The sequence below is a fragment of the Saccopteryx leptura genome, chromosome 1 (assembly GCF_036850995.1).
Source record: "Saccopteryx leptura isolate mSacLep1 chromosome 1, mSacLep1_pri_phased_curated, whole genome shotgun sequence".
In the NCBI taxonomy this organism is placed as follows: domain Eukaryota; kingdom Metazoa; phylum Chordata; class Mammalia; order Chiroptera; family Emballonuridae; genus Saccopteryx; species Saccopteryx leptura.
This window is the reverse complement of record NC_089503.1, coordinates 370,945,235-370,971,636: the sequence shown is the minus strand read 5'-3', so window position 1 is coordinate 370,971,636 and position 26,402 is coordinate 370,945,235. Positions and strand designations below refer to the sequence as shown.

General features: G+C 38.6%; 1 protein-coding gene across 1 annotated transcript in view; it reads right to left on the bottom strand.

Moving 5' to 3' along the window:
* Positions 1 to 24,344, bottom strand: part of CRISP1 (cysteine rich secretory protein 1) — a 43,870-nt gene extending 19,526 nt beyond the window's left edge. The window contains exons 1-3 of the mRNA XM_066360301.1: positions 24,185 to 24,344; positions 11,896 to 11,972; positions 4,913 to 5,041 (exon numbers count right to left, since the gene is read on the bottom strand). Of these exons, the coding sequence (XP_066216398.1) occupies positions 4,913 to 5,041; positions 11,896 to 11,972; positions 24,185 to 24,344 (366 nt within the window). The remainder of the gene's footprint in view (positions 1 to 4,912; positions 5,042 to 11,895; positions 11,973 to 24,184) is intronic.
* Between the last annotated feature and the right edge of the window lie 2,058 nt (positions 24,345 to 26,402).

The window sequence follows — 26,402 nt, the reverse complement described above, 5'->3', positions numbered from 1 at the left end:
CTTGAGAATCTATCTAGTGATGTTAGTGGGGTATTGAAATCCCCTACTCTTATAGTATTGCTGTTGATCTTGCCCTTTAAATCCATCAAAATCTGCTTTATATATTTGGGTGCTCCTATATTAGGTGCATAGATATTTATAATAGTTATATCTTCCTGTTGGATTACTCCTTTTATCATTATGTAGTGGCCTTCTTTTTTATATATATATATTGTATTTTTCTGAAGCTGGAAATGGGGAGAGACAGTCAGACAGACTCCCGCATGCGCCCGACCGGGATCCACCCGGCACGCCCACCAGGGGCAACGCTCTGCCCACCAGGGGGTGATGCTCTGCCCCTCCAGGGCGTCACTCTGCCATGACCAGAGCCACTCTAGCACCTGGGGCAGAGGCCAAGGAGCCATCCCCAGCGCCTGGGCCATCTTTGCTCCAATGGAGCCTTGGCTGCGGGAGGGAAAGAGAGAGACAGATAGGAAGGAGGGGGGCTGGAGAAGCAAATGGGTGCTTCTCCTGTGTGCCGTGTCCGGGAATCTAACCCGGGTCCCCTGCACACCAGGCCGACGTTCTATCGCTGAGCCAACCAGCCAGTGCTTGTAGTGGCCTTCTTTATCTTTTACTATATCCTTTGTTTTAAAGTCCAATTTGTCTGATATAAGTATTGCTACCCCAGCTGTTTTTTCATTTCCATTTGCATGAAATGTTTTTTTCCATCCTTTTACCTTCAATCTATGTGTATCTTTTGTTCTAAGGTGTGTCTCTTATAGACAGCATATGTATGAGTCCTGTTTTCTTATCCATGCAGCTACCCTATGTCCTTTGATTGGATCATTTAATCCATTTACATTTAAGGTTATTATTGACATGTAGTTGTTTATTGCCATTTTCTTCTTTAAAGGTGTATTTCTTTTTTGCTATATTCTTTTCCCACTTTGATCTGTTTACAACAGGCCCCTTAACATTTCCTGCAGCATTGGTTTGGTTGTAATGAATTCCTTGAGTTGTTTTTTGTCTGGGAAGCTTTTTATTTCTCCTTCGATTTTAAACGATAGCCTTGCTGGATAAAGTAGTCTTGGTTGTAGGTTCTTGTTCTGCATTACTTTGAATATTTCTTGCCATTCCCTTCTGGCCTCAAGTGTTTCTGTTGAGAAGTCGGATGTCATCTTTATGGGGGTTCCTTTGTAGGTGATAACTTTTTTTCTCTTGCAGCTTTTAATATTTTCTCTTTATCGCTTAGCTTTGGTATTTTAATTATGATGTGTCTTGGTGTAGGTTTCTTTGGGTTTCTCTTTAATGGAGTCCTCTGTGCCTCTTTGACTTGTGAGAGTTTCTCTTGAATTAATTTAGGGAAGTTTTCAGCTATGATATGATTGAACAAAGTCTCTATCCCTTGTTCTTTTTCTTCTTCTTCAGGAACCCCTATGATGCGGATGTTATTTCTCTTCATGTTGTCACAGAGCTCTCTAAGAGTTTCCTCTGACTTTTTGAGTCTCTTTTCTCTTTTCTTCTCTGCTTTCATGCCTTCATTCCAGTTGTCCTCCAACTCGCTGATTCGATCCTCAGCTCTATCTATCCTGTTTTTTATTCCTTCCATTGTGGTCTTTTTTTCTGATATTGTATTTGTCATCTCCGACTGATTCTTTTTTATACTTGCTATTTCTTTATTTAGGTGTTCATAATGACCATCCATTGTTGTTCTTAGATCCCTAAGCATCCTTACAATCATTATTTTGAACTCCGCATCTGGAAGTTTGATTATTTCCATATCACTCAGTTCATCTCCTGAAGGTGTCTCTTGTGGTTTCATTTGGATTGCACTTCTTTGTCTCCTCATTGTCTGTTTTTGGGTGTTTTGTTTGTATAGTTAGTTGAGTCTAGGCTTGGTGTTGTCTGCCTCCAGTTTTCAGTTGTGTTATTTCTAGGTCTTCTTGGGTTGGTATCAGCTGTTATCTGTAATCCGCTTTTGAATTTGGGCAGCTTTGAAGTCTTGCTTTGTTTGTTTTCTTAACAGGTGATAGTCTTGTTTACTGATCTCAGCAGGGAGCTTCCTTGAAACTGTATCCAGGAATGCAATGGGTGTAACCTGAGACTCTGAAGGCCTCTTTAGCCAACTAATCTCTTTGGGGGCAGGGTGTTTTCTCAGCTTCAGTAGGGGGAGGTGTATCTCAGATCTCCATGGAGACCTGAGTTACTGCTCTTCCTCCCCACTTCTTGTTTTCAGCTGTGTCTTGTTGCGCTGATTGGAGCTGGATAGATGTCCGGAGATCTCTGATCTGGAAGCAATTCAGCTCTGTTTTGTGGATGGTTCAGTCCCTCCCCCAGCTATGGCCTCCTCCAGCATGGATGAGTCAGCCTTTTTAGTTCGTCTCCTGCATTCCTAGCCCCTCATAGTCTGTCCCTCTCTCTTTCCTTTCCGCTTGGGAGATATGCTGGTCTTTTCAACACACCTTGCTCCCTGGTTGCCAGGCAAGTGGCTGTGAGCAGTAGTTTCTGCTCTTTTCCCTTGTGTGAGATCCCCTCTGGGCTCTCAGCCTCCCCCCCCCCTTTCCTGTAAGCAGGGAAGATTCAGGCACTCTCTACCAGGTTTGTTGTGGCTTCTTCTTTGCTCCTTGGTTTTTGAGAGTTGTTCTTGTAGTTCAGAGTTGGTTTTTCTTGCTGATTTTTCCTAAATTGATTTGTATTCCAGTTTGGTGGTGAGAGCTGGGCGTCTGTGCATCTGCCTACTCCACTGCCATCTTTTCAGTCCCTTGGTTGTTCTTTTTTTCTATTTAAAACAATCATTAGAGCAGAAAACTGGTTGTGGTAGGATTTCCACATTGGGCAACTGCCTAGGTGCGCATCTTAGAGAGAACCCTGATGACAAGTGCCATTGTCACAACCGGTTCACTGAACTCAACAAAAAATCAGGTATTGATTCTGTCAATTTGGTACAATCTGGCTGAATCCTACTACTGGTTGTTAAATTATTTGAATCCCATGACTGAGCTGACTGCTTGTCATACATACTATGTTGTACTACACAGACCCCTTTCTGAACTGAAGCACTTACTTCCTCTTAAACTGGGAGTCCCGCCCACAGACAACTCTACTACTGCCTGTCCTTCCCCCGAAATATCCTTATCCACGAGCATAATCTCTTCCTTGGGGCTGCCCATATCCAACAGCTAGTACATGTGGGAACTGTAAATGCCAGGCCACCTCCGTTCAACTCAGGACAACTCAGAAGGGTTGTCCTAGTTGTGTAGCTCACCATGGGATTAACTGAGGCCTCTGTTGGGACTGTATCACAATCCAACCATACACTCAATGCTGCTTCTCTCTCTACTTCACAGGCAGGTGTAAATCTGGAGAGTATTCCCCAATAAATATCCTGCATGCTAATATTTATTGGAGTCTACTTATCTTATTCTGTAAATTACCTGAAAATTCATTACATAGAGTTTGTTGTTTAGATCTCTTCAGGAAATTATCTCTGATTAAAGTTGTTGAGATACTCTTTTTGTGATGCATCCCTGATTAAAGTCTGAAGTGAGTATTTATGGTTATTTCACCAAAGTTATAAATTCTGGCTTTAAGTGGTTCTATTTAATCAGTTTCTAACTTATTATACAGAATATTTATTTATTTATTTATTTATTTATTTATTTATTTATTTATTTCTGGGAAAATCCCTGCTTGACAGTTGTGATAAGCTCTTCAGCCCTACAGTAATTCTATCAGTTTCTATCTATGTGCTGTTTATGGATCAGCTCAATTCTCATATCCCTTTAAAATATTGCTCAGTATCATTGGGGCACTTAACTTTTCATTTTGTTGGTCTCTCATACCTTTGCAACTTAGCACTTAAATGTATTCACTCCTAGGTTCTAATGTTTCCACTGCATAAACCTACAACTATCTACAATAAACTCTGAAATCGGAGATTATATTTTCCATTTACCAAATAACTTCTTTGGTATCTCCTACCTACACTTATTTGCCCATCTGGAAACCAAGAATGTTTGTCCTATGGTAAGTAAATAATTAAGAGCAGGTGCCTGGAGCTGGCCCATTTACATTTGAATCTGTACTGACTTAGTATTGAGGACTGGAGATGGGACCTAATTTCTCAGAGGTTCAGGTCAATCATCTGTAAAATGGAAATGATGGTATCTAATTACAGAATTGTCAAATTAAATCAATTAATACAATAAGGTTTTAGAAGAGTGTCTGTCAATAGTAACCACAAAATCATGTTAGTTAACAACACTCACAGTGCAACAATGCATATGATAGCTCCTGATTTGTATTGTTTTGTTCGAATGATACTTTGGGTTTTAAGATAATCAAGGATAAATTTTGAAATCTTTTTTTTTATTCACTTGTTTTCTCCCCTATGTTATTTGCATGAGGTAACTATCCCTTCAAATCACCCTCTAGTCTAGAGCCTGCACTACTTTTAATCCTTTTTACTTTAGGCCAGTCCAGGGTTCAAGGAACCAGAGTAAGGTTTCCCCAAAACCTGAGTGATACTATGAGATAATAAATGTGATGCTAATTACCTGAGACTTCCCTAAATTTGTTTTGTTTTATAGCACCTCATCTGTTCACATACCAGGTTGATAGTGAAAATACGATTTCTCTCTCCTTTCATGAGAGGCAAGAGTCTCCAGCACACTCAGGGTTGAGAAGCACTGTCCCAGGGGACACTATGGATGGAGCCAGGCTGTACGAGGTGGACTTGCTGCTCCGTCATTTACTAACTGTATGATTTCTGTAAATTTACTTACCTCCTCTAGGCATCTGTTCCTTCTGCTGTGCTGTAAGTTTGTGTGTGAAGACCAAACTTAGTGTATTGAAAGTAAATAATAATAAAAATTCAGTAAATGCCATTATTATAACTTCATCATTGTTACTGGTGTTTAATTAATCTTACCATTTTCAGCATGTTTCTGGCTGTAGGAAGTACTTCTCTCCGGAGGCTGTTATGCAAATCAACAATTTCTGCTTGTACAGTTGTTGAACCAGTTTGGACTTCATTATATAAAACCACAGGTAGTTTTGCCTGTTACCCAAAAATTATTAATTAGTCTTACTTCTTTTCAGTGACATTTGTCATGTACAATATATTACTTACAGACCTATACCTAATTTAATTTTATAGTTTAAATAATTAATTGATTAAATAATCATTGATTAAATAATGATTAACAGCATTTTAAAATTTCTGTCCTCAATATGTGAGTTTCCATTTCTCCAGTAGTACTAGTTTTGAGGATTTCTGAATGTCAGTCTGACATTGTACAAGTCTATATGGAATAGTGCAATATTCTGTGATAAGGTTTTCTGAAATTTATAAGTCGTCCTTTGGGCCATGTTGAAGCAGTCATTTCTGGGCGATATGAACCACAGTAGGAGAGGTCTTGAAAGCACACTGACAGACTTCGCCTCCCTGGCTCATCCTGTACCACACATCCTAGTGTTCACTTTGCTTCCCAGATAAACCACTTACCACTTGAATTCTTGTTTAAAGGTATGTGTCTGGGAGAACCCAATGTAAGAGATGCATTATAGACTACAAAGACTCAGGGGTCTTTGACTCAGATTTTACATCTTTGTCTTATTCATATGACAAAACATTAATATTTGCATCAGTAAGTTAAAATGAGACTTGAATCGGGTACAATCTAGAATTTGTGTCTTTTTAAATTTTTGTTTACTTTTTATCCTGTTACACACTAAGAAGAAAAAAAAATGTCCTTAGTATTTTAGGTTACCATTAATTGCAATAAAGAGCAGGTTTTTTCCCCCTGTTTTTGTGATATAACACATGTCCTTCATATCCTTTAGATAAATGGCATACCCTGGCCGGTTGGCTCAGCGGAAGAGCCTCTGCCTGGTGTGTGGAAGTCCTGGGGTTGATTCCCAGCCAGGGCACACAGGAGAAGCACCCATCTGCTTCTGCATCTTTCCTCCTCTCTCTTTTCTCTACCTCTCTCTTCCCCTCCCACAGCCAAGGCTCCATTGGAGAAAAGTTGGCCTGGGCACTGAGGATGGCTCTATGGCCTCCACCTCAGGCACTAGAATGGCTCTAGTTGCAGCAGAGCAACAGCCCAGATGGGCAGAGCATTGCCTCTTAGTGGACTTGCTGGGTGGATCCCGGTTAGGCTCATGTAGGAGTCTTTGTCTTTGCCTCCCCGCTTCTCACTTCAGAAAAATAAAAAATAAAATAAAAAATAAAAATAAATAAGTGGCAAAACGTATGTAGCATGATTTCAGTGATATTTATTCCTCAACTTTTACAGGACTGTTAATATAGTTTCTGAATAAATAACATCCAATTTTACACCTTGTTTAAATAATGAAGTAGTTGTTGTCATTTATTTTATAGCAACAGTTTTAGGACATGAAGAAATGACACAAATATGGAATTCAGAAAACTCCTCTAAAGACTACTCCTTAGGGACGTAATTCCCTGAAAAACACACTATTTTGGTGTCATTTCCCCGTCATAGTGCAGGTAGCTCTGGTGTAGGCTAGAGGAGAGGTTGGTGACTCACAACAATCCACTTACATTTCCATATTATAACTCTCCTTGCTCCTCTGAAAAACCCTCATAGCATTTAGCTCTACCACCTCATCCTTGTACATTTATTCTCCGATAACAATTTTCCCATTACTTCCTCTTATTCATAGACATTGGGTCTCCTAAAACAAATGCATCCTGTCTGCCCTAACCTGTCTCAGTCATCTTCAGGGACATCAGTATCCACATGGATAACTCCAACTGTTAAAGAGATATTTCAGGTCTTTGATCTCTTCATCTCTTAAACCTTTCCTCCAGGCCTCTTCAGTTCCCCACCTTAGTGGTCACAGCCTGTATCTCATTCCAGACGGCCATACCTCTCGAATTACCAGGTTAATCATTCTCCTGTCTGACCACAATACCTTGTTCTTCCAAATTGCTAAACTCAGTCATTTTATTTTTAAATGTAATCTAGCCCTCAAGCTCATTCTTCATTTCCCCTATTTGCTCTCTCTTCTCTTTTCTGTCTTTTTGATCCATGTTCTCTCATTTCAGCAACTTTCTTGATAAAAATATTGAATCATTTGCCTGCCCACTCCCATATAGCAACACCCCAACTTTGGGTGGGACAAAGAATTTCCCTGACTGCATTAAGTCAGCCAAGTATTGGCAGAAAAATAGAAGAAAATAAGAAATATTGATATCACCCATATTTAGAATGTCTGACTTCAAACTGTCCTTTAATTCTGCTCATCAACTCTTTTCATTTACCTGTTTAGATTACGTTGTCTGTCTCCACAATGCTGTTGCAGAACCTGTGTACTCTGCCCCAATAAGATCTACCTCACTTAACAGACTATGATATGTTCTACTTCCCTCAGTACAAAGATACTATCAGAGGGCAGCTGTTTCAACTTCTCTTGCCCACTCCATCTATCTACCTGTATCTGTTCTCATTCTCTTTTGTGGTCTATAGAGCAAGTTATACTTTCATTTTCTTTTTTTAATGAGAGAGAGAGAGAGACAGTGAGACAGAGAGACAAAGAGACTGGCAGATAAGACCAGACAGACAGGAAGGGAGAGAGGTGAGATGCATCAATTCTTCGTTGCATCACATTAGTTGTTCATTGATTGCTTTCTCATATGTGCCTTGACAGGGGGCCGGGGGTTACAGCTCAGCCCTTCCTCAAGCCAGTGACCTTGCGCTTCAAACCAGAGACCTTTGGGCTTATACCAGCAACCATGGGGCAATGTCTATGATCCCACACTCATGCCAGTCAGCCCACTCTGAACCTGGTGAGCCCACTCTGAACCTGGTGGGCCCGCTTGCTAGCCAGATGAGCCTGTGCTCAAGCCAGCGACCTCAGGGTTTCAAACATCAGTCCTCTGCATCCCAGGCCAAAGCTCTATCTACTGCACCACCATCTGGTCAGGCACAAGTTATACTTTCTTGTGTGTGTGTGTGTGTGTGTTTAACCATTTTATGGACATATAATTGAGGTGTAAAATGTATACATCTCAGTGAGTTTGCGAATTAGTATACACTCAGGAAACCATCACCGTCATCAAGACTATAAACATATCCATCACTTCCTAAAGGTTTTTTTGACCCCCTTTATTATATTTATTGTTATTATTTTGTGTATATGGTAGAAACACTTAACATAAGATTTGTCTTCTTGGCAAATTTAAAACTGGATATCCACATGTGAAAGAATTAACCCAGACCCTTATTTTACATCATAAATAAATATCAACTCTAAATGGATTAAAAACTTAAATGTCAGACCTGAAATGATAAAAGTCCTGGACAAAAAAACAGAGGTAAAAAGCTCCTGTTGATCTTGGTAAGCACAGATAATAAAAACAAAAATAGACAAATTGGATTACATCAAACTAAAAAACTTCTGCACAGCAAAGGTAACAATGAAGTAAAAAGGCAATTTACAGAATGAGGGAAAATATTTCAAACTATATATATCATAAGGGGTTAATATCCAAAACATATAAGGAACTCATACAACCCAAAGGTAAAAAACAGACAAAAAACCATTAAAAATTACACAGACCACATAGACATTTCTCCAAGAAGACATACAAATGGCCAACAGATATATGAAAGTGCTTAACTTCACTATTCATCAGGGAAATGCTAACTAAAACCATGGTGAGATATAAGCACACATCTGTTAGAAGGGCTATTATTAAAAACAAAAGACTTCAAGTGTTAGAAATAATGTGGAGAAAAGATAGCTCTGATATATAGTTAGTGAGAATGCAAACTAGTACAAACATTATGAAAAATTGTATGAGGTTTCTCTAAGAATTAAAGACAGGAGGTCATTCCTGCCTGACCAGGCAGTGGCAAAGTGCATAGAGCGTTGAACTGTGATGCAGAGGACTCAGGTTCGAGACCCCGAGGTCGCTAGCTTGAGTGCGGGCTCATCTGGTTTGAGCAAAGCTCACCAGCTTGGACCCAAGTCGCTGGCTCGAGCAAGGGGTTACTCGGTCTGCTGAAGGCCCACAGTCAAGGCACACATGAGAAAGCAATCAATGAACAACTAAGGTGTCGCACCGAAAAACTGATGATTGATGCTTCTCATCTCTCTCCGTTCCTGTCTGACTGTCCTTGTCTATCCCTCTCTCTGACTCTCTCTGTAAAAAACAAACAAACAAACAAAAAACAGGTCATTCTTTCAATAACACATTTCTCCCCTAGTGTTATTTAGGCTGAGTCATTCTCCTCCACCTTTCCCCAAATCTCATATTATTCATTATCTTTCCATTTTATCTTCAACCGATTTGTTTGTTTGTTTGTTTTGGCCCTTCCCACTGGTGATTATTCATGATGATGTTGCCTGTTTGTTAGCATGCCCTGCAGTTTGCTCTACCAAGGATGTCAATTTTCCCCTTAGATATGAGGCCTAATGTTCTAATCCCCAGAGAAGTCACTAATTACACCTGACAAGATCAAATCAGCTTCATTAGCTGATTGCCACCTCCCTATACTTTTCACTCAAAACCTTATTCTGTAACATTATCTAGATTCTGATGAAAACTTTATATCTCAGTAAAAAATAATTTCTACTCAATTAGATGTCCAGTATCCCAGTAAACTAACATTGCAGAGAAGTTTAAAATAACATTCAATCTTAGTGGTCAGTCTATTTGCTTTTTTTTTTTTTTTTTTTTTTTTTTTTTTAACACTTTTTGTCGTTTTGGTTTGCTTTTTGGGGACAAATTGTAACAGCTTATTACTTACTTTAACTAGGATTCCTGTGTTTGGGGCTCTATTTGTCTTACATTCATGTTTTCATTTAAAATTCTTAAGTCTTATTTTTATGAACAAACTATCTATAAAATTGCATGCAAATGCTCCAATAATTATGTGTCTATAAAATGTACACATGTTGTTTTATTGACCCTTTCCTATGTGATCAGTTTTAGATCGGGCTCCTGTTTGTTTGAATGGGAGGAGTTTTACTTATCTCCTTTATGACCAGGGCTTTTAACTGTGATACTGATTCCTTCTTTCACATGTCAACCTGGGACAGGTTGCGCCCAGAACTTGGGCTAAGTGTTTAAACCAGCTTAATATTTACTGAGTCTTAAAGGCAAATGTAACTTTCTCACTGTCTGCCTTCCCAATCCCCACCCCTGAAATACTGGCAATGCTTAGATTAGCTTTTTTTTTTTCTTTTTTTTTTTACAGGGACAGAGAGTCAGAGACAGGGATAGATAGGGACAGACAGACAGGAACGGAAAGAGATGAGAAGCATCAATCATCAGTTTTTCGTTGCGACACCTTAGTTGTTCATTGATTGCCCTCTCATACGTGCCTTGACCGTAAGCCTTCAGCAGACCGAGTAACCCCCTGCTTGAGCCAGCAACGCTGGGTCCCAGCTGGTGAGCTTTTTGCTCAAGCCAGATGAGCTCACACTCAAGCTGGCGACCTCGGGGCCTTGAACCCAGGTCCAGGGCATCCCAGTCCAATGCTCTATCCACTGCGCCACTGCCTGGTGAGGCAGATTCGCTTTTTCTTGTTGTGATGTGTGAAGACCCTTCTCCATGTTGGGGGATTAAAACAGGCAGAGAATCAGAGGGAAGGAAGGAGAAGTCTTCTTTAAGATGCTGCTTTTACTGGAGGATTTTTGGGTGTTGGACAATAGGTCCACCTGGTTTCTCTTTGGGAAAAATGTGTTATTGATATGATCTAAACCAACACCCCAATAATCTAATGCATGTAGATTTTCCTTTGTCTATAATATTAAGTGCCTTCTATGCCTGACTTATCTAGCATATAAAAATATAAAAACCATTTTCTATACCAAAGCTATTCACTTCATAATAAGAATACTTTGTGACATTAAAAAAATGTAAATGGTCTTTATATCATTGAGGTATTTAGAGGTGCATATTAGTGGGTGAACACAATATATTTGGGAGTCATTTCTTATTATATCATTGAATGTTTTGTTTCTGTTTCTGATTTTTGAAGTTATTGTTTCTAGTAAGTAGTGAAATTCTAGTAAGTAGTTTTATATATTCACTCTACTGTTAACAGCTCTTCATATTTCCTTGCCGTTGTCCCCATTCATTTTATACTTAATTTGGCTGTGTTATAATCTTACTATAGTTAAAAATCACATAGCTCAATTTGGATCTTGATGGAATACTTAACTTTTCTGGGTGAACAAAACAAAACAAATCAAAATAGCATTTTTTCCCCATTTAGTCTTTGAAAATACACGGATAAATTAATTCTTGCCCTCCATTCTCAGCTTTTTTGAATTGATTAGAAGGACTATAATAAAATAGGCATGGACTCATTGAACCAAACTACTTAGATTACTTATAGGCTCTGCCACTTCCTAGTTATCTATCCTTGACTACATGATTTAACCTTTTTCTGTAGTATGGGATTATGAATAATAATACTTGCCACCCTACCAGTGGTGATACAGTGGAGAGAACCTTGACCAGGGATGCTGAGGTCCCAGGTTTGAAACCTCAAGGTCACTGGCCTGAGCACTGGCTCACCCGGCTTGAGCATGGGATCATCAACATGATTCTATGGGCCCTGGCTTGAAGCACAAGGTTGCTGGCTTGAGCCTGGGGTCCCTGGCTTGAGCAAAGGTCAAATCATGTATGAGAAACAATCAGTAAATAGCTAAAGTGACGCAACTGCGAGTTGATGCTTCTCATCTCTGTCCTTTCCTCTCTCTCTCTCAATAATAATAATGATAATAATAATAATAATTGATTAATAAAGCTACAGTGAGAACTAGGAGAATAATAGGCATAGTGTCCTCCCAACAGTGTCTGTAACAAAGTGAGTCTACTAGAGGATTAGCTCTTATTTCTTCCAGGAAGTAAGTATGAAATATACAAACCTCACAAACTCTTACAAGCAAACCAGGCAGAAAGCAAGCAGCCACAGCTAAAAACAAGAAGAATTTCATTGTAATCCCTGGAAAGAAAAGTAACATAATTTTAGTGTATTGTCATCTCCTGAGATAAAGTTTTGTAATAAGACTTTTTTAAAACCACTTTTACATATAATTGCATTTTCTGCAAGAAAACAACAACAACAAAACCCAGTGGGATCAGAACAAGAAGTTTAATATGTTAGTCATTGAGATTAAGAAGGGAGGACAGGGCCCTGGCCGGTTGACTCAGTGGTAGAGTGTCGGCCTGGAGTGCAAGAGTCCCAGGTTCGATTCCCGGCCAGGGCACACAGGAGAAGTGCCCATCTGCTTCTCCACCCCTCCCCCTCTCCTTCCTCTCTGTCTCTCTCTTCCCCTCCCGCTGAGGATGGCTCCGTGGCCTCTGCCTCAGGCGCTAGAATGGCTCTGGTTGCAACAGAACGGCGCCCCAGATGGGCAGATCATTGCCCCCTTGGTGGGCATGCCAGGTGGATCCCGGTCGGGCGCATGCGGGAATCTGTCTGACTGCCTCCCTGTTTCTAACTTCAGAAAATACACAAAATTAAAAATAAATAAAAAAAGAAGGGAGGACAGAACTGTAATTAGAAGAATAATATAGACTTGATGTCTTAATCCCCGGAACTGTTGAGTATGTTACATTATGTGACAAGAGAGAGTGGAGATAGCAGATGGAATTCAAATTGCTAATCAGCTGACTTTACAATCTGGAGAGTACCCTGGATTATCCATCTGAGTTCAGTGTAATCACAAGGGTACGTAAACCTGAAAGAGGGAGACAATGTGAGTGATGAAGCCATTGCTGACTTTGAAGACAGAGGAAGGAACTGGCACTAAGGAATACGGGCTACCTCTGGAAGTAGGAAAAGGGAGGAACATGCATTCTTCCTGGATTCTCCCTGCTGAATCTTGTTTTAAGCCCAGCGAGATCCATTTGGACCTCTGACCTCCAGAACTGTACCTAATAAATTTGTGTTATTTTAAAACACTACATTTATGGTAATTGGTTATGGTAGCAACAGGAAACTAATACAAAAATAGAAAAAGATTAGATTTTGAATTTTCCATTGCCTATAAAGAAAAGGTATGATATTGGTACTAGTAAATTATGTGCATAATTTAGAGATATTCTGTACCATCTGATTATTCTGCTAAGAATGGTTGTCACTGGAGGTCAGGAAAATCAGAGTTAGTACACCTTTATTTCTTTCAATAGAGGTTGCTTTAGGATAGTAATAAGTATAATTTATTTAATTTTGTTGCACTTTTTTTGTCACAACTTGCCAAGGTTATTTTTGCACCCATCCTGCTAAGTGATAAGCAAAAAAGGCTAACAGTTTGGGTCTCATTTTAAAGAAAACTTCCAAAGAACAGATTAAATGATTTATGCAGAACAATATGCATGATGTGGTCTGTCGTTGCCTTCAAGCTTCCCTGCCCACGGCCAAACATGTTTGATATCAGGGGAATTCTGTAAATTACTTATTTCAGGGAACATGCAAATGGAAACACTCTCTCCTTCAGAGACGGTCTTGAGTCATCTTGGTCTTTCCCTTCCTCTCTTTTTTTCTCCAAAACCCCAAGATTTATAGTAATATAGTGACATAAAGATGATAAAATGGGCATCTTACTTTTTACATAACCTTCAAATATCTAAAAAAAAAATTTTCCCTGAATTTGAAGAAAAAATAAAAAAAACTACTGAAATATAGTAGGTTGATATATGTACATACACACATACATATATAAATCACTAAAAACAGTAATATTTGTTATCTCATTATTTATGTAACTATACAAAACTATAATTACACATACATATGTATTTATGTATATATACAATATAGATATATATACTATATATAGTCTATATATAGACTATACTTAGTATATAGTATACTATACTAAGTATATATATTTAGTATATCTATACTAAATATATATGTGTGTATATATATTATATATCTATACTTATATGATATAAAAGTGTATATTATACATATATAATACATATACTAAGGTGTTATTATTTAAGTTAGGCCCCATCATGAGACTGTCTGTAACTTTTGTTGTTGCATATTTGAGGAAAAATTTTTGAGGGTGGTGTGTATGTTCATTATCTTAATTGCTATAATGTTTTCATGTGCAGACACTAACATGTACCTTGATCATACCTCATAAAGCTGTTCAAGGAGGTGTAAAATATATCAAAATTTTTCTTGTTTCACATCACTTAACCCACTGGCATCAATAATTAAGATTTTGCTTTTTAAATTCTTTTTTATGTATATATTCAATACTTAGACTTACCCATAAACACATAATTTCTATGAAATATTGCTAGTTATTTTCCCCAGATTGTCTATCATGATTATATATTTATTATGAGCATTACTTTGATAATATGAATGACTTATAATTTACTTAATACACTTTGGCTAAACTTTGATTTTACGCTGTTAGCTGTTAATAATTTTCTCTATAAGTAATGTTTTTATGAATACATTGTTTATATAAGGTTCAAATATCCACTTGGAACAACTGAGTCAAAACATGAAGATAACGATTAATACTTGGGCATCAGTAAGAAGTGTGTTAAGCCTTTTAAATGAGGGCTGAACCCAGGTAATTATGACGGTATCACCATTGGCGCAGAACTATTATGAATGTACAGCCTTTTGTATCTGGGAGAGCCCTAGGGACGGAGTCAAAAGGTGGAACTGGAGGGAACAGTTAGAGGAATGGAACATTGTAGGGAATGGACAGAGATTTTGGCAAACAGTAAATCTTGCTGTAGTATCAAAGGTGCAGACATAGAGATTAGAATTGGAGAGCATGGTTTAGAGGTTGGGTAGAGGTTGTGGTAAGGGGGGTGGTGGAAAAACAAATGGGCCAATGTAGAAACTCTGGGAACCCAGATAGAGGCTTATTCACTAGAAAATTAAGACAGGATTTGTCCCAAAGCCTAGACCAGAACCAAGCTTCCAGAACAGTCTAAATCAGGGGTCTCAAACTCGCGGCCTGCGGGCCGCATGTGGCCTGCTGAACAATTTTGTGCAGCCCGCAGACTAATCCACGAAGTTCAAAATATTTTGGATAAAATTAAGTAAGCCTAGGGGCCTACTTGTATTTTTCATTTCTCTAGCATCCTAGCTAGATATTAGCTTAGTTAACAGCAGTTGTGATGCGAACTACAGTTTCTGGTCGTTTTGTGACACTGAGTAAACTGCATGTACAATTGTGCTTGTTGTACTGATTTTTTTTTGTTTTCAACTGCAGTGAGAAAAGTGTTGCATAACAGTTGCCTTTTGTAGACCTAGTGCGGCCCGCCGAATGGCTGTGATCTTGCTCTGTGGCCCACATGCTGAGTTGAGTTTGATACCCCTGGTCTAAATGATTCTCCCATACCTGGAGACTGCAAATCTAGGAATGAAGTAGAGTATGTTAACAGGAACTGTAACTGCTTGTCCTGAGGCAAAGGTTGCTTTTCTGGACTGAGGTATTACAGCAGCAGCAGAGGGACCACCTCACTGAATCGAGCATCGATACCTACTTTCACTTACTGCATGTACAATAGGCAATTTTGAGCCAAAACTCAAAATATTTTCAGATAATAACACTAGAGACTTGATATACTATTCAAATTTATTTTTCTTACATGTCTATTTTAGATCGTAGTTTTATTAACATATGTATTGAACATGGATATTTGCAAGTTAATTTTGGTAGAAGGAAGAATAAAAGATAAGAAAAAAACAAGGAGAATTGAGTCCTGCCCTCTGGCATGCCCTTAGGTGTGCATTCTGTCTGCTAGAGCTAGACCATGACTGTTTCAGAAAGCATGAAGAACAATCCCTTCCTCATCTTAGCCAAAGAATTCATATGAATGGGCACTACAGGGAATATATCATCTATCCTTTTATCTTCTTTGCCTCAGTGAATTTGTCAATTAAAAAAAAGTACTAAGGTATAACATATTTAATAAAGGAGATAAATCAGACTGATAAATTTGTAAATACGTATGTACCTGTGTAACCACCTTCAAAAGCAATATGTGTAATAGTTGCGGCAGCCAAGAAGATCCCTGGTTCTCCTTCCAGTCAATCACTTTCAAGAATAAAAATCATACTGGTTTCTATAACTAGGGGATAGTTTTATCAGTTTTGGATTTCATATAAACATAAAAAACATTTATATTATCTAAACTCTTTCACTTGATACTAGGCCTATGATATTCAACCATGCTGCATGTGTGAAGTTTATTTTTGTTAATAGCTATGTAGTATTTATTCTACTATATGCAGACAATGTCATTTACTTACCCATTCTATTAAGGAATATTTTCTTTCCAGTTTAGAGCTGTTGTGAATAAAATTTTATGAACATTTTATGCATGTATCCTTTTGTTATTATTTTTCAATTTGTAAAATATACACTCAAGAGTAGAATTATTGGGTCATGTGGTATACATATGTTTTCCTTCAGTAGATACTGCCAAATATTCTTCCAAAAGAGTTATAAAAAGTTAAATTCTTTCTTCCACCAGTTTCATCTCCTCACTGATATGTGATATTGTCAGTTTATTTAAAGAAATATTTTATTCATTATGCTTATGTAATAGTATATATCACAGCTTTTAATTAGTATTTGTCAAAAGATTAATTATATTTAATACATTTGTATATGTTTATCAGCCACTTTGTTACCATCTTTTGTGACATCTCTGTCACATCTTTTGCCCATTGTTGTAATTAGGTTGACTATATCTTGTTGGTTTGTAGGAATTCTCAATATATTCCCGATATAAATTATTTGTCAAATGTATATATTGCAAATATCTTCTTTTAGTCCATGGCTTACTTTTTGAATTTCCTTAATTGTATCCTTTGTTAAACAGAAGTTCTTAATTTGAATATGTCCAGTTTATCTTTCCTTATGGTTAGTGCTAGTGTTCTGTATGTGTGTATGTGTGTGTGCCTGTGTTCATCCCATTTAAGAAATTCTAGTCATCCCTATGTCATGAACCATAAAGTTATTTTCTTCTAGAAGCTTGATTCAACAGTGATGAAATATTGAAAATGAACAATGCTGGATGACTTAATGATATCAAGACATAATGTTGTAGTAATTAAGATAGAGTACCAGTGGCACAAGTGTAGACAAATGAACCGATATAATATAATGGAATACAGAAACAGATCCCCTTATACAGCTACCTGATTTATGACAATGCATGAAATGCCTGGAAACTCCCCAAAATAAAATGAAAACAGCCTACCTTTAGCAATATATATATATATATATATATATATATATATATATATGAGAAAGATAAGGCCACTGCCCATTTGAATGCAACTCTGGTTGTTTTGGCTGAAGTGTCACATAGTCTATGAAATAAAAGATAATTGTTTTGGCACTGCAAGATCTATATATTTATCAATCCCTTTATTAAAAGCACAAAAATAACTAACAGTAGATTATAATTAATAGTGTTAAGGTAAGACTGCACATATCTCTTATTTAACATTATAATGATGCTATTAGGCAGTCATGTATCATTAATCTCTCTTCAAATAAGTAAACTGGCACTCAAAGACATTATATAACTTACCCAAGTTGACACAGTTTGTAAAATTCAGTGTCCTGATGAGAACCAGATACATGGCATACAGTGTGCTCTTGCTTTTAAACAATACCTCACAGGAAAGATTTGCTCTATGTGGAAGTCACTTCAAAGAAAGTACTTAGAAAAGATCCACGAATGTATAGCAGACAAAGGGCATGAAAGCATAATAATCAAAACAAATCTAGAGCTTGTGAAGTTTAGTGATCATGATCGTGGACGCATTTCTTCTAGTTTATAATCCAGGCAATGTCTTCAGTGGACCTCCCTGCTCTTAAGTGTCCACATTTGGAACAAGCTGCAAAGATTAGCTGCATGACTCAGTGAAGCCACGATCAGATAGCGAAAGCTCTGGAAGGGAAAGTGAGCCCTGGCCCAGAGAGTGAGAGGCAACTTATCAGCTTTATTACATGCCGGCGTGTGTTTATTCAACAAATACTTATCACAGTATTAATATGAACTGCGCCTCTTATAGAGACTGAGGATCTATAGAATAACCAAACACACCCAAATTTCATGAAGTTTGCCATCTGATACCTGGCATGTGGTGCATACAGCACATGTATGGCAGCTGCATTTTAAATCTGGGAATAAAATGATAAAGAGCTCATTTTTAACATGGAAACATTCTAATACAAATTTGTCCTGAAGTGTTGTAAAAGCAACTAATTGCCTTGAAAAGTCTAAACATAATAAAAGAATTTTATACGAAGTAGTAAAGTACTAAATGCTCCCTCTGTCATTTGTGCTAGATAATGATAAATAAGTAGGACTTCTAAAGCAAAGAAGGACATTGCCACCCAGACACAAATCAGATGAGAGCAGAGCAATCACTCCCAAACCAGGAATAATCAGGGGGTTTTTTTGTTTTTGTTTTTACTTATTTTATTATTCTGAAAATTGGACAGAAGTCTGTGTATATCAATGCATTACCATTTATATTGACGTCTCTCTGCATGTCTTCCTTGTATCTTTTTTTTTTTGGTTTCCATTATAGATAATGCCTTTGTTCTTTGAAAGCGAGAAGACATTATTACTTAATAAAAACTCTTCCTCAGATCTTTTCTGAGAAAGGTCCATTGAATAACTGCAATGCACCCAAATAAAATAAGGTTAAGAGGGTGTACTCATGATGTTATTTTGTGCTGTGTGTTGAGGTTGAGAGAGACATGAAATAAAAAATAACAGAAAGATCAGAGCCTCTTGAGACAGAACTTTCTCTTCTTGCCAAAGGTTCTTAATGAATGTCTAGATAACAGTCTGTGGGATACGAGAGTACTAAATGTCAATGTAAGATCGCTCACCAACAGCTGTAAGAATTTTGTTGTTGATGGAGGGAGAGGATATTCAGCTGGAAGCATGCCAAAGCTCATCTAGAAATCATTTAGCATTTTGCCGAAAGGGAATATCACACGATCTCGGAAGGAAAACTCATAAATGACTGAGCACCTTCTTTTTCTCCCACACTGTAAAAAGAAAGCTGGAAAAGATTTCTGTTCCTTCATCAGACCAGCGCAGTTTCTATATTGGAAATGTATGATTTGTCATTTGTGTGCCACACTGCCGTTTATCAAGAAGAGTGTTGATTCAACACCGAGTCAAGTGTTTGCGGAAACTTAATTGCTTTGGTTTTATATGTTGGTCCTGTCAACTCCTGGCATTGCTCTACCCAACACAATGCTGTCTGTATTTATATCATTGATGTTTTCATATAGAGTTGCTATCCAGCCTCAAATATGGTTTTTTTAAAAAAATTGGGAAGTGTTGGAAAGCAAAGAATAACTTGATTTGCATGTGAGCCCCAAGCATGGGTGCCAGTTGGCTGCTTCTGTTCACATCTCTCTTATTTTCATACATTGTTCTTTTTATGTTTAAGCTCCTTAGCATAGTAAGAAATAATCTGCAATGGCTTTTATTTTTCTAAAACCAAAAACCAAGACACATTGGTCTAACATATGATATAACAACATGATGGAATATTTTTGATTGGAACCATCCCAGAAAACCCTTGGGTAATAGCTGAAGAATAACATGTTCATAAGCATATCATGTTTGTTAAAATATATGAATTTAATACAAAATGAACACAGGATAGTAAGAAGCCAAGAAAATTCTCTGGCAAGTGGAATACAGAAACTGAGACAGATAGCTGAATTCGAAGTGGCCCCAGCCAGCACCCTGACTCATTTTCCTCCTTCTCCCTTGCACAACCACTTCCCGAAGCCTTAAAGCCCTGAGAACAGTGAGGTTCTTATCAGCACCAAATAATCTTAGGAACAAAGCCTTATGTCTGTTGACCACAGAGACAGAGTTTTGGTCACACACGACATAACCTCTAAGCCTCCATTGTGTTTCATCTCTAGGCCCAGAAGACAACAAAACCAGAGGCAGCGGTGCCCTGACAGACAGCAGGACCAGACATAATGACTGATGACTCCCCACCCTAGTACCAACCAATCAGTAGGGACCAGGTCCTTGAACCTATACACTCATTTTGATGAATCAGCATATTATAGGATATACTCAAAAGCTGATGAATATTCTATTGAGATTTTCCCCTGAGACCTTCTCTAAAATTCCTCCCTTTAGAAAACAGATATAACTCTTAAGACAAAGAACCCAGTGCATGCTTCCTCTTTAGGGCATTCCCATGCCTTCTTTCCTCAGGCTTGTATCTTTGTATTCTTTCTACTAAGCTGTAAAGGTCTCCATGAGACTTGCAACCAGGGGAGCAGTGGGTAGTGGCAACTTGTCCCAAGGGCCCTTCTTTTGTCACTGTAACTTGTTTGCTGAGTCCATGCAGTCTAGCTAATTCACTTCTGACTCTGTGACTTTCTTTCTAAATGGCCAAAGTAGCCTGCTTGAATCTTCTCTTTGTGCATACTTTGTTTTGTATATTAAATAAACTTCTTCTTACACTAGAGTTCTTGGCTCTGAACTCTTTTTTTGCTGAACTCAAGAATTGAGAGCTAAAAACATTGGTAAAAAAAAACTTTAAAAAAAGATTATTTAATTACAGCTTGGCTACTAAAAATTTTAGAAAATACAAACATATCAACACAGTAAAGGAAGAAATTTGCATGTATGTGTTAAACATAATTAAGAAATAATACATTTATAAGAACAGTGCATACATTATGGCTATAACTTCTTGAAGGCAAAATTCAACCTAGTAACTGTCACCAAGGCAACCCGTTTGAGACTGATTGCTTCTTTATACCTCTTAGTAAGATTGTATTTATGCTGCAAAGTTCTCTGTATTGCAAAGCCTCTACAACTTTACATTTGCCTGGAAACTTGAACCCACCCACCTAAAAATTCTCTAGACTCTGAAATTCAAAAATCTGTTACACACAGAATAAAGTTAAAGTAAGTTTTTGAATTTAAATTCCAAGAAACCTGAACATCACAGCCTTTTGAACATTTTTCTTCTCTCGTCCTATGACTTATGGCTTTCCCCTTCTTCCCCTCTATGTTCTTTCATTTGTTTAATATTTAAATTGACATAAGATAGATTCCCAGGAGAAAGAAAATGTCACACATATGGAAACCCTATAAAATATGAGACTTGTAGGAAGTCATGCAGCTGGGGCTTTTATATCTACCTTAGAGAAGGAGTAAGGGATAGGGGTCGGAAGCTTCAAAGAAGAGGAAGATAATTCACAGGAGGATGAACAGAGTAGATCTTTGGTAAAGACATGTTTGCCCTGCCTTGTAGACAAGTCTTTCTGATGTAAAGTCATATGTGGTGTTAGTTTTCTTCCTGGTACAGCTTCCCCATCTAAAATTTTCTTAGGCAGTTAAGGGAGAGGTCCAAAGCTTTTCCTGAATCTAATGGGTGTTAATTGCCTCTCTTCAAAACAATCCACATGCCAAAGGGGCACATTTTGGGGGGGACATATTCTGCTCCCCCTTACTTCCATAAACTGGAAAGAAAATGTAAGGCCAGTAGTTGCGATCATCACAGCCAGGCACATGCAGGTTCTCACTGAATTTGGACAGACAGTAGAGAAACTACGGAGCTGAAAACTGGTGGGCCATTCCTATATTCTAGCCTCGAACCCAGCAGGTGAGTAAACACACAAAGGGCACCAAAACCCACTCACACATTCTCCGGTTCCACAACCAGGAGAATCTTCTCCAGGTTTTCCTAGAATCAAAGGCCCCCACCAGTCTCAGCAGAGCTTGCAAGAGCCCTTACCTCTGTTCCCCATCTGCACATCTTCTCTCTTCATCTCTCTGCACAAACTGGCTTCTTCTTCAGCACCCGGCCATCTTGGCCCTTTCTTTCTCTTCTTCACCATTTCTGGGGATCAGGAGGTTTGGATGACATGACTGAGCAGTTTTGGCTTAATATCTCTAATTGATGCAACTGAATCCAATGCTCTGTAGGCTGCAGGCATTTATCTTTCTGATAGCTTAACTGCTTCCATATTGACTAATTCTTATGACTTGCAAATTGGTTCTGATTGTTGGTTGGGGCCCTATTGGTAGCTCTCTTGATTGGCTTTTCCTTTGGGATGCTTGAATGGTCTTACAATGAAGGAGTTTTTTATATCCAACAAGTAATCCAACTAGAAAATATAATACCTTTTATGACAAAGTTTGGGAAGTCACACACTGTATTCTCTTGGTCACAGAGATTAGCCATGCTTCAGTTAAGAAAGAGGTTGCACAAGGGTATGAATAACTAGAGGCAAGCACTATTGAAGTCACTGTGAAAGTCACTATCATGAGCCCCTAACTCCAGTTCCATTTTAACTCTATGTCTAGTTTTTCCCAAATCCAACTTAAATAAATACTTGTAGTTTTTCTCCAGTTTTCAGGAAAACATCTGTAGGAACCTAAAAATACAAAAATAGTCTACCCCTACTTTCCTAGAACGAACAGTGCTTCAACATCATGCATAAAAACAGATAAATAAAATGTACCTATACTCCCTTTGTAGGGCCAGGGGCCACCACCATGTGGCCATGCTCATGTAGGTTTTCATTGAATTCGAGCAGACAGTAAAGAAACAGTGGAGCCAAAAAAAATGGTGGGCTTTCCTGTATTGAAGCCCCGCACTGGTGGAGGAGCAAACCCACAGGGAAGTCTGCTAACCCCTCACTCGGAGCTCCCAAAGCCCTGACACATTCTCCAGTTCCACAACCCAGAGAATCTTCTCCAGGTTCTCTTGGAATCAAAGGCTCCACCAGTCTCAGCGGAGCTTACAAAAGCCCCCAGCTCTGGTTCCCCATCTGCACTCCTTTTCTCTCTCGGCCAAACTTGCTTCTTCTTCAGCACTCTGTATTCTCTCTGCTCTTTCTGCCAAACTACCTGAGCCCACAAAAACCCTCTCCTCCAGCAAACATTAGAAAAACAATGGCCCTTCCCAAGCAGGAAAGTAATTTGCAATTTCATAGACCACATATACCTGGTGCTGCCCTGCACCATTTTGTAACAATAAAAGTGAGCAAACTCAAAAAATAAAAATTTTACAAACTCATTTGCCCAAACCCCCCCCCCCAACAATGTTTCTAGGCAATGTCAAGTGGCATAATAATATAGATCTTTCTAAAATATCACCCTAGAGTTTTAGATATAGTTAACTTGAATTTGTTCCAGTCAGGGTCCAACAGGATACAAATGGCACCCCAAGAAGAACAATTAAAATACAGTTGATAAAGAGAATTTCCAAAGGTGTAGTTAGGGTATGACAAGTAAAAAAAAAAATTCTAAAATGTCCTAAATTAAATGAGAGCCAGCCAGAGAGTAAAAGAGACAAATGTAATTAACCAATTAATAGCTATGGGCCAACTAACAAGATGACTCACATTTTGTAATGTATTTTATAGGAGCTCTGAATCAATTTTCAGAAGACTATCTAAAAAGAAGCAGCTAAACACAAGACAATACCACATCCTGCTTATTGATAACCTTATCAGACTGTGCCTACAACCAATTGGAAATAGTAAACATTTCCTCCTAAAGACTGTGCACCTACCTTAGATCCATCTCTTCTTTATGTTTTCTCACTCCCCTTGTTGATAGACAATGTACATAAATAAACACAAACAAACAAAAAAACTATAGGGCCAGGGGCCACCATTGTCGCTGCCATGCACATGCAGGTTCACATTGGATTCGAGCAGATGGTAAAGAATCAGTGGAGCCAAAAAACCGGTGGGCCATTCCTTTATTCTAGCCTCGCACCAGTCGGTGAGTAAATGCACACAAGGTTCCAAAACCCACTCACACATTCTCCGGTTCCACAACCGATAGAATCTTCTCAGGTTTTTCCTAGAATCAAAGGCCCTCACCAACCTCAGTCACTCTGGTTCCCCATCTGTACACCTTCTCCCTTCTCCTCTCTGCACAAACTGGCTTCTCCTTCAGCACCCTGCCATCTTGGCTTTCTTCTTCTTCTTCTCTGCTCTCTAAACTTTTTGGCATGAAAATCTCTCCTCCAGCAACACTAGCATAACAATAGCCCTTCCCAAGCAGGAAGGTAATTACCAGTTTCACAGATCACATACCTGGTCCTGCTGTTCAGTGCTATTTTTAACAATAAAAGTGAGCTAACTCAAAAAACACAAATTTTATAAACTCATTTGCCTAACAACAACTTACATCCTTCTTCCCCAAGACATGATGTATCAAAGAGCCAGGACTGTGGACATGGCGTCTTCCCCATCCAGCACTGCTGCTGATGGTTCCGACTGCATACCCAGGACCTTGGTCCTAGCATGCAGCTCAATAAACTCATTCTTTCAGAAAAGCTTTCAGCCATGAAAGCTTTTATTTAACTGTTATTAAGGAGCCATTATGGACATTAAGGAGCAGTAATAGTAAATAAATTCATCATACTCAGCCTCAATGAATGAGGGGAAGGGAAGCTACTAGAAGCTGGAACGTGAGAAAAATTGCATGGGAAGAGCTACCTTAAGTGAGTTGTAGCCGTGGATATTGAAACACAGGCAGCCTGTGGAATTGCTTCAGAGGGAGATGAGGGAATAAATACCCCTGACTATGGCCAAGCTCAACCTGAAGCCAAAAACATCTATTGATACATATAATTATGCAAATATCTGTTTCAGTTTCTCAACTTCAGTTTCTTGTGAAACCCAGATAGTTCCTGTCCTTGAGTTATAAATGGAATTATTTTCTGCTTCAAACTAGTTTCCAAATTTTGCAATTCTTCTGAGTATTTTCTGTTATCTGAAATCAACTGGGTTTATTTTATAAAATGATTTATAGCATCACGCATCGGTATTTGCCTTAAGAAACTGCGTCATTTTTTTTTCTCTAGCATTATTGAGAATTGCCATGTTCATTTTTCAGTAACTACAGAAAGGTGTGTTCTACCAGAAAACTTCAAATAATAAATGATAACCTGAAAAGAGTACTGAAATTTATACATATTTTGAATATAAATGTTAGAAGAAAACTTCCAGGTTTTTGCACTTAACATTAAATCTGAGCCCCATCTTGGCCCTGGCCGGTTGGCTCAGCGGTAGAGCTTCGGCCTGGCGTGCGGGGGACCCGGGTTCGATTCCTGGTCAGGGCATATAGGAGAAGCGCCCATTTGCTTCTCCACCCTCCCTCCTTCCTCTCTGTCTCTCTCTTCCCCTCCCGCAGCAAAGGCTCCATTGGAGCAAGGATGGCCGGGGCGCTGGGGATGGCTCCTTGGCCTCTGCCCCAGGTGCTAGAGTGGCTCTGGTCGCAGTAGAGCGACGCCCCGGAGGGGCAGAGCATCGCCCCCTGGTGGGCAGAGCGTGGCCCCTGGTGGGCGTGCCGGGTTGATCCCGGTCGGGCGCATGCGGGAGTCTGTCTGACTGTCTCTCCCCATTTCCAGCTTCAGAAAAATACAAAAATAAATAAATAAATCTGAGCCCCGTCTTAACTCACCTTTTGCCTTTTGGTCCTCTCAGAATTATTTAAGACAAAACCAGCAGAGTTGTGTTCTCAGGTTATGAACTCAGTACCCTCTGACAGGCAAAGTGTCCAGGGATAATTTGGATCCATAAATTCTAAGCAGTCAGGAAGGCAGAGATGCCAAATAGGCAAGAGTGAACTATAAGCTATTGAATTTATAAGTCTTACAAGGAACTCTCTCCAGAGTGGGATACTTATCAACAATATAGATGAAGAATCATGGCCTTGGATACATTTGGAAGCCATTTTTAATTCAGACCACAAGCATGGTATCACTTTAAAATCACATTCATCATTGTGACCAGGACAAAAACCTCAATCAAAAATCAAAGTCAGTAGTAAAACCACTCATTTCTAGTAATCTGGGTTATATGAATCATTAGAATTATGCTTATATCTGCCAAGGTATGCTACATATATTATGTAAATATATATTTTATGCAAATATATATTATGCAAATATATATTTTAAAAGCAACACATTTCAACTGGAAACCTGGAATGATGGGTCAGTGTCTCACAAACTGAAAAATTTCCTTTTACCTCTTCCGGATTATGCTGTTAGCCCGCTCTCTTGCCCGCTAAGGGAAAGTTTTTCTCAGCTAACATCAGAGGAGAAAACACTTCCTTACCTTATTTGTAAATCTTCCTTGATCCACAGAGAAAAGTGACAGAATTCCTGGGTAGTAGGAGTTATTATTATTCCTACTTTTCAGAGGAGTAGGCTGTGGCTCTGAGAAGTAACGGCAATAAAAATCTCAGAGTTAAGAAGTGGCAGAACTGGAATCCAGGCCCTTAGGCTTCAGATCTAAGTTTTTAAAGGCTACCCTCTAACACTTCATATGATTTAAAAACAGATAAATGAAATGACACAAAAATAAAAATACCATTTCTCTCTTACATATTTCTAGCG